General features: G+C 37.4%; 1 protein-coding gene across 1 annotated transcript in view; it reads right to left on the bottom strand.

Annotated features, from left to right (window-relative positions):
- Positions 1-5,718: 5,718 nt before the first annotated feature.
- LOC107295302 (patr class I histocompatibility antigen, B-1 alpha chain-like) overlaps positions 5,719-9,335 on the bottom strand; it is a 13,191-nt gene continuing 9,574 nt past the window's right edge. The window contains exons 4-5 of the mRNA XM_015824610.1: positions 7,383-7,469; positions 5,719-5,813 (exon numbers count right to left, since the gene is read on the bottom strand). Coding sequence (XP_015680096.1) covers positions 5,719-5,813; positions 7,383-7,469 — 182 coding nt within the window. The remainder of the gene's footprint in view (positions 5,814-7,382; positions 7,470-9,335) is intronic.

Here is a 9,335-nt window from a genome sequence, read left to right as displayed (position 1 = left end):
TCTCTTCTTAAAAACCTCCAGTGTTGGAGCATTCACCGCTTCTGGAGGCAGGTTGTTCCACTGGTTAATTGTTCTAACTGTCAGGAAGTTTCTCCTTAGTTCTAGGTTGCTTCTCTCCTTGATTAGTTTCCACCCGTTGCTTCTTGTCCTGCCTTCAGGCGCCTTGGAAAATAGCTTGACTCCCTCTTCTTTGTGGCAGTCCCTGAGATATTGGAACACTGCTATCATGTCCGAAGCCAGCTGGAAAGTTCGCAATCACCTGATCCCGGAACACTGCAACCACTGTAAATACATTTCAGTTGCCAAGTGCCAAAATTTTGATTGCACGATCATGGGAGTGTTGTCACAGTTGCAGGTGCAAGGACTGGTTGCAAGTAACTTTTTTTCAGTGATGTTGCAAATTCAAACAGTTGCTAAATGAATGGTTGTAAGTCAAGGACTACCTGCATGTTGACTCTAGATCATGAGTGTCAAAGTCGCCATGTCACGTGACGTGTTGTGACATATCGCAACTCTTTTTGCATTGCTGGCAATGGGGTGGGCGCAGCTTCGGTATGATGAAACTGGCCCGTGGGCCGGCAGTTTGACACCCCTGCTCTAGATGCTATGGGCATGAAATAGATCAGGGGTAGTCAACCTTGGCTCTTTTATGACTCGTGGACTTCAACTCCCAGAATTCCTGAGCCAGCCATGCTGGCTCAGGAATTCTGGGAGTTGAAGTCCACGAGTCATAAAAGAGCCAAGGTTGACTACCCCTGAAATAGATGAATGAGTATGTATTCAGTGCACAGATGAAGAATATCAATTATTGTGCTGAACATTGTGTGAAATAATCAAACAACTACCTTCGGGGAATTCTTTTCCTAATTATATGAAAAAGAAATAGCTCCATTAAAAACAATCAGTAACCTGAAGCAAAATAACCATGTTTATTAGGAACCTAGCTCTCCTTTCCCACTTCAGCTGAATAAACGAGGTAAATTAATAATATCTAACTATGGTAGCTACCCTGTGTTAGAGGAAAAAGAACCGGAACATATTTTTTTTCTCTCTCTCTCTCCCTCCCACACCCTCCCTCTCTTTCTTACTTCTGACTTGTCAGAAGTTAGATCTTTCATTCTGCCTAGGCCAGGGGTAGGCAACCTTGGCTCTTTTATGACTCGTGGACTTCAACTCCCAGAATTCCTGAGCCAGCATAGGCATAGTTCATGTGAAAAATAATAATAGTTCATGTGCCAATAGTTCATGTGCCAAAATCAACCTGTGGTTTGCTAAGTTAAAGGCACATTTGAATTTGTTTGTTTTACATTTGCGAATCCTGCAATGCTGATGCCAACCATGTCTCTTTGCTTAGCTTTCCAACAGGGCTGTATTCAACATCTTTTACAAATCCTGTGTTCTTGGATTTCATCCAGAAGGGACCCTGGCTGCCTTTCTTTTCCTTTTTTTACTCTCTTGTTATAAATCTTGATACATTATATTATTTCAATACCATGACATTTATAAGATTATAATTAAAAATTCTTGGCATTCTATTATTTAGATAACCTGGAATACTGTAAATAAAAGGGAAAAAAGATAAATATTCTATTCCTATTAGCTACAATTTACGATAGCAATGTTACAAGCATTAAAATTATTTGGCATTTTCATTCAAAGTTAATATGGGAAAGGAAAAAAATCCACAGCGACTTGCACCAAGATATTTATTATATACTAAAGTTTTTGTTCTTAAACTAAATTATTTAATATTAAAGTCTCCATTGTTACTTAGTATGTGTGTGTTTATATATATACATATATGTGTGTTTACATAATACATATATGCGTTTTAAGTTTTAATAAAGCAATGCCAAAAGACTGATGGATTGGAAAAAAACAATTCTCTGAAATTTCTAGCTGATCAAAATATATGTAGCTAAGTTTCATATGGGATTTTTATATATAGTATAATTTTTATTAAGAATGATTATGTTATATATTTATTCACCTGCCCATCTCAGCAAACATAATAGAACAGAACAGAACAGAATAGAATAGAGCTGGAAGGGACCTTGGAGGTCTTCTAGACCAGCCCTCTGCTCAAGCAGGAGAACCTATACCACTTCAGACAGGTGATTGTCTAGTCTGTTCTTAAAAATTTCCAGTGATGGAGCACCCATGATTTCTGGGGGTAAGCTGTTCCACTGGTTGATTGTCCTCACTTTCAGGAAGCTTGTCCTTAATTCCAGGGTGCTTCTCTCTTTGATCAGTTTCCAACCATTGTTTCTCGTCCTTCCCTCTGGTGCTTTGGTGAACAAGCTGACCCCCTCTGCCTTGTGGCAGCCCCTCAGATACTGGAACACTGCTATCATGTCTCCCCAATTTCTTCTTTTCTTTAGACTAGCCAAACCCAAGTCCTGCAGCTGTTCTTCGTATGTTTTAGCCTACAGGCCTTTAACCATCTTAGTTGCTCTTCTCTGAATTTTTTCCAAGCTCTCAACATCTTTTTTGTGATATGCTGACCAAAACTGGCTACAGTATATTAGGTGTGGTCTTACTAGGGCTTTGTAAAGCGGTACTAGTATTTTGCGTGATCTTGATTCTATGCCTCTGTTTATACAACCCAGGATTGTATTAGCTTTTTTGGTTGCTGCTGCACATTGCTGGCTCACAGTTAAATGATCGTCCACCAGGACTCCAAGTTCCCTCTCAAAGTTACTGTTTTTAAGCCAGGTCTTGTCCAATCTGTATTTGAGCCTTTGGTTTTTCCTGCCTAAGTGTAAGACTTTGCTTTTCTCCACATTGAAACTCATTTTGTTGGATAGGGCCCATTGTTCAAGTTTGTCAAGATCTTTTTGGATCCTGAGTTTGTCTTCTGTGGTGTTGGCTACTTCTGACAGTTTGGTGTCATCTGCAAATTTGATAAGTTCCCCTTCAATTCTCTCATTTAAGTCATTTATGAAGATATTGAAGAGTACTGGGCCTAAGACAGAACCTTGTGGTACCCCACTGTTAACATCTCTCTATGTGGATGTAGTGCCATTGAGGACTACTAATTGCATATGGTTTGTCAGCCATCTACAGATCCATCTGGTGGTGATATTATCTATTCCACCTTTTTCTAGCTTACCAAGGAGTAGGTTGTGGTCTACTTTGTCAAATGCCTTACTGAAGTGTAAGTATGCTATGTCCACTGCATTTCGCTGGTCTACTAGTTTAGTCAGTTTGTTGAAGAATGAAATAAGATTGGTTTGGCATGATCTGTTTTTAATGAACCTGTGCTGGCTACTAATTATGACTTTGTTTGCTTCTAGTTGTTCGCAGATCTGTTTTTTGATTATCTTTTCTAGGATCTTCCCAGGTATTGATGCTAAACTGATTGGTTTAATACAACCTGAGAGAATTTTAAAAAAGGAATAAAATGTGCAAGAAGAAAAGGAAGAAAATAAACAGAGAAGAAAAAGTACAAATATAATAAAAAAGGCAAATATATAAAGAAACCATTACTTGTGGCCATTATCTTTAAAGTCTGATCAGTGGAGCACTGGGATTTATCAGCAAATGCCTGTGCCAAAACCGTTATCTGTCCATCTGCCCACTAAGATCACAATGCTAAAAGTTCTCTCCCATGGTGAAGTCCGTGGGGCCCTGGTGTGATGGTAGGTCTTCCCTGCTAAATCTCATTCATGTGGATTTTTATTTATTGTTATTATTTCACCTTTATTATTTTTAGAAATAACTCAAGATGCCGAACACATTTAAAATTCCTTCCCATCTCCTATTTTTCCCACCACAATAACCCTGTGAGGTGGGTTGGGCTGAGAGAGAGTGACCGGTCCAAAGTCACCCAGCTGAATTGTCAGTACATGTGGTACCCACCTTGCTGCAATTCCATAAACAAGTTAAAACTTTTATTTCAATGTGCATTCAGTCCTAGTTGACTGTGCTGCCTACCTGGGCTATTTTGGGGTGGAGGGTGGGAGAGACAGGGGACTTACCTTTTGTTTGATAATATCCAACTTTCGGAGTTGTTTGCACTTGAGGAGGGTTGTAAGTGATGTGAAATATAAATAAATAAATCTTCAGCAAGATTATGCATCTATATTGTGAATACATTGCCATAGTTTTAAAATGGCAGCATCTAAGTCAGACGTACTGTATTCTTCCCTTGCTGGAGGCACAAGGAAGCAAAGTTTTGTGGTAAAAGAAATAGGACATTGCAAAACAATAAAATCATTTTTCTTAGATCATATAATACCTATAATGAAGATTCCCCCCCAATTTAATAAGTTCAATATTGAATAGAAACCTGATAACTCAGGAAAATGGGAGTGCTGTGTAGAATGATTACTGGTCATCATGCATACATAACATGCAAATTATTCAGTGCTTAATGTCATTTCTACAATACTGATGACCCCCACTGCAATTATGAATGTGTTTTATTCAGAAGTAAATTTCATTGTGTTTGCTCCCAGATAAGTGTACACAGGATTGTTTCCCAATCATATTTCTACCTACAGAAAGTTATCATGTCCAAATAATAGTTTTAGGCACTGAGGTAGCTTCTTTGGTCTTGGTTTAGCATGCTGTGTGCATCCAGCTGTAATTTATTTATGTTATTCATTTACAGTACTAGCAACATGCCCAGATCTCAAAAGACTGTGGGCAGTGTATACCATCAAACAAAAAGAAGACTGAAATGTAACAAATAAAAGAAAATCATCAGAAACAAAATCAATCGCAAAAAGAAAATCCAAGATAAAATCTAAAATAAATAAAACCTACAGCAAAACTGGTCAATCATGAAGCATAACTTACAGTGAACCGAGTAAGTTATGATTTATCGCAGACATCCAAAATAGTTTCAAAAATTGTGGTTCACCATGAAATGTAAATACATATCTTGAACATTTTGATTAAGCAGCCCAATAAATTGAGTGAATGATAAAATGAATGAATTATTTTTTTAGTTTGTTCCAACACTCCAGGCAGCTTACAACAATAAAAAAATACAAAGCATAAAACATAACAAAATCAATGCAATTAAAATCAAAGCCAAACTTCAAATCAATCATTAAAATGACAAACATTAAAGTAAATCATAAAGGATTAGCACAAGAGATGTTTTTATTACCTTCCTTATATACTAGGAAAATGGGAATAAAATGCATTTCCTTGGAATGTGTTCCATGGCCCGAGAGCAATGAAATAACAGACTAATAAAGTTGGAAGGGACCTTGGAGGTCTTCTAGTCCAACCCCCTACTCAAACAGGAGATACTATATGAATCTGGTCAAATGGCTGTCCAATTTAAAACTCCAGTGATGAAACACCCACAACTTATGGAGGCAAGCCGTTCCTCTGTTTACTTGTTCTGACTGACAGGAAAGTTCTCTTTAATTCTAGGTTGCTTCTCTCCTCAATAAGCTTTCCTCTGTACTCAGTCTTTGTAACTATCCATAATCAGGTTACGGAAAGCAAAATTTAAGGGTAGTATAAATGGTAAAAAATGAAATTTTAATATTAATTAAATTAAATTAATTAAATACTAGAAGGTAGCATTCAGATTTAAGATGATTTATCATGGGTTGGACTTAACTTGAGGAAATTTTAGATTTCCTGTTAAATTATGTTGAAATTGAGTGTTTGAAGTAGTTCAAAACAGAGATGATAAAATATGAATGCAGACCAAATACCAAATAATTCTGGTAATTTAACTTCATGCTGTTATATTTAAAAACTTCTCTCAACATTAAACTCAACATTAAACTCATAGTGTGCTGCAGCTGATGCACATGCTGAAGCACAAACCACATGGCAAAACTTTTCTTTAACAAAGAATTAAAGAATTAACTTTTTGTCAGCAAAAAGAAATCTGAATTTGTAATGTTTCGCAGTAGCGACTTGAGCCTGCTTAACGCCCCTAGTTGGCGGGCTGCAAGGCAAAAGTGATCATAAAAAGTAGAACTGCAGTATAGCAGTCAAAAATGCCAAGGTGCAATCAATCAGACCGGTCTGTCTGAAAAACTTTCTGTATATACTCCCTTGACTCAGCTGACAAAGAGGGGAGGAGAGCCGGTGGTCTGGTGGTTAATACAACTACCTAGCATGTAGGCTGCCTAGGTTCGAATCCCATAAAGGGTGTGGCTAGCTGATGAGGGCTAATGAGCCTGAAATAGCTATACTAGTCTCCCACTTAATTCTTTAATTCTTTGTCGGCAAAAAGAAATCTGAATATATATATAAATCTATGAAAACAAACATATATATATGTTTGTGCCTTACGAAAGCTCGGTTAATTTGTATTTTATTAAATGCTTTTAGATGCTTTTAATCATTCTCTTGGTGATCAATGCTATTTATTGTTTTAATATGGATATACCCAAGAGTCAAATTTTTACCTTGATTACTAGTCATATATATATATATATATATATATATATATATATATATATATATATATATATATATATATATATATATATATATATATATATAATATATATATATATATATATATATATATATATATATATATATATATATATATATATAGAACAGCAAAATGGTTGTTTCTATGTAGGACTATCTTAGAAATAACTTTATCCATTTAAAAATGCTAATCAATACTAAGTTTCTAGAAGGGCTAATGCTCCTTAATTTTGATCCATTAAAATTAAGCATTGACGCAATTGCAATGCTCTTCATATTGATTTCAGAATATTTCCTTTCATTCATCTTATATTTAGAAGTGCTATTTCTCGGTTGACCCCAATTCTTTTCTTCTGGGCAGTGGAGAGTTCTCCCCCACTTCTTTTTAATATGACCCAGAACTAAAATAGATCGTAGGGCTTTTCCTAATCTTGTATCTGAGCATTTGCTAACAGTGGATGAATTAATGACCTATCTTGGGTGTCCTCAGGGCTGGAAATATTGCTCCATGAGCCCCTATCTTCAGATTGAGATATTAGACATCTGTTCAATGATGCTATTCTGACAGAAGTTCTTACAGGATATTCAGCTCTTCAAGTGATACTTCTGTTGCTATAGCAACTCACCCTAACTCCCTGTAGGAAGGGAAAGTTGGGAAATCTTTACACGTAGTACATGTAAATTGAAATTGTTTGTCTGAGAGATTGTAGTAATCAATAAACCTAATAGAAAAACTGAGGAAAGAGAAATTTGTAATACATAGAAGTGGCACCTATTTGCATTGTTTACTAGTTTATCTGGTATAAAACAAGCACATATTTTCTCAGGTCTGAAAGGGAACTCTTACTCACCTTTATAGGGTTGGGAAAACAGGACAGGAGGAAGCCCTGAAGAAGCTCCCCAAAGAGAGAGACTTGGGAGGAAGCTCCCCATCTTCTTTCCATCACCCAGAAAAAGATACTTACTGAAAAACCAGATCCCAACAATCACACCCAGCAGGACAAGGCCAGCCACAACGCAGCCGATGATGATCCCCACATTGGATTTTGGTTCTGAATTGGGAGAAAAAGCAGATAATTGAGAAGGAGAACCTCAATCATCCCAATTGGGGGAGAGACCTAAAATAGCGAAAGATGGAAATTCCAAAAATTAAAAACTTCTATGGGTTCCTCTTCATGTCCCTCTAAGGGTAGCACGAAGGCTCCTTGCTAACCATTGTTAGAGGACGTGTCCTCCTGATGCTGCCTCCTTCTCTCCCCAGCCCAGCATGAAGGCAGCGGAATTAATCTTTAGCTTTTCCACTCAAAAGCAGCCCTTTGCCATCTTGTGACTCTCAGCAGCTTACAAAACAAAAACTTCACCAACACAATATGGGTGAACAATACAATAACAATTGTTAAACAACAGTTTTTGTTCTGTTTAGAGGCTGTCCCAGTGTGTCATAATTTGGGTAGCTCTGTATGTTATGTTTTTTCTTCAGTTTGAGTGTTTGCGTTTTATTATTTAAAGTAAAAGAGTTCATATCACCCAGCCTTTTTTAAAATATACATCTTCATTTCCTTGGCCAGTCCAGAAATAGCAAAAAATTATATTTTGTGCTTCCAGAACTCAGCATGAAAAATGGAATATGATGACATCCGACTTCTGGACGGTCCCACTAATGGCAGAAACAGAAGAACAGATTTTGAAGGGACCTTGGAGGTCTTCTAGCACAACCCCCTGCTCAAGCCTTCCAGACAAGTGGCTGTCCAGTCTCTTCTTAGATGCCTCCAGTGATGGAGCACCCACAACTTCTGAAGGCAAATTGTTCCACTGGTTAATTGTTCTCAATGTTAGGAAGTTTCTCCTTAGTTCCAGGTTGCTTCTCTCCTTGATTAGTTTCCATCCATCGTTTCTTGCCCTGCCCTCTGGTGCTTTGGAAATCACGTTGACCCCCCTCCTATTTGTGGTAGCCTCTCAAATACTGGAATACTGCTATTATGTCCCCCCCCAGTCCTTCTTTTCTCTAGACTGGCCAAACCCAAATCCTGCAACTGTTCTTCATACGTTTTGGTCTCCAGGCCTTTAATCATCTTAGTTGCTCTTCTTTGCATTTTTCCCTAAAGTCTCAACATCTTTTTTGCAATGTGGTGACCAAAACTGCCTCCAAGTTGCACTTTGTTGTGGGTGCTCCAGTGGTTTATTGTTCTCACTGTCAGGAAATTCCTCCTTAGTTCTAGGTTGCTTCTCTCCTTGTTTAGTTTCCATCCATTGCTTCTTGTCCTACCCTCAGGCGCTTTGGAGAATAGCTTGACCCCCTCTTCTTTGAGGCAACCCCTGAGATAATGGGGAGACTGCTATCATGTCACCCCTAGTCCTTCTTTTCATTAGACTAGATATACCCAGTTTCTGCAATTGTTCTTCATATGTTTTAGCCTCCAGTCTCCTGATCATCTTTGTTGCTCTTCTCTGCACTCTTTCTAGAGTCTCAACATCTTTTTTATATCGTGGCGACCAAAACTGGATGCAATGTTCAAAGTAAGGTCTTACCAAAGCATTATAAAGTGGTATTGCTTTGGGAGTCAGTTCTGAGGAGGGAAACTTTAAATTTAATTTTCTCTTGCACAAAACTCAGGACTCCTACTGAATAGCGATGATGCCATTTGTGAATTGATGCTTGCTAAAAACAACAAACACAAATATTTTATTTTGCTTGGGATATCAGCATAAAAATTAAATTTGAACGTTTTTTTTTCTATTGTGATGACAATCATTAATAAAAGATTTAAACTTGAATTCTGCAATTTTGGAAATCCAGTGTAAAAAATGTTAGGGGCAGTTATGAGCATATGCAGAGTTCTTAGAGGGCTTTTTTTCTTAGGTTTTATGCTGAGCCTCAGGAATTCCCATATCGTATCATAAAATAATGTGCAATTTCT

This window comes from Protobothrops mucrosquamatus, unplaced genomic scaffold (assembly GCF_001527695.2).
Source record: "Protobothrops mucrosquamatus isolate PMUCROS unplaced genomic scaffold, P.Mucros_1.0 scaffold2292, whole genome shotgun sequence".
NCBI lineage: Eukaryota > Metazoa > Chordata > Lepidosauria > Squamata > Viperidae > Protobothrops > Protobothrops mucrosquamatus.
Note: the sequence above shows the minus strand (reverse complement) of the source record. Positions and strands in the feature narration are given on the sequence as shown.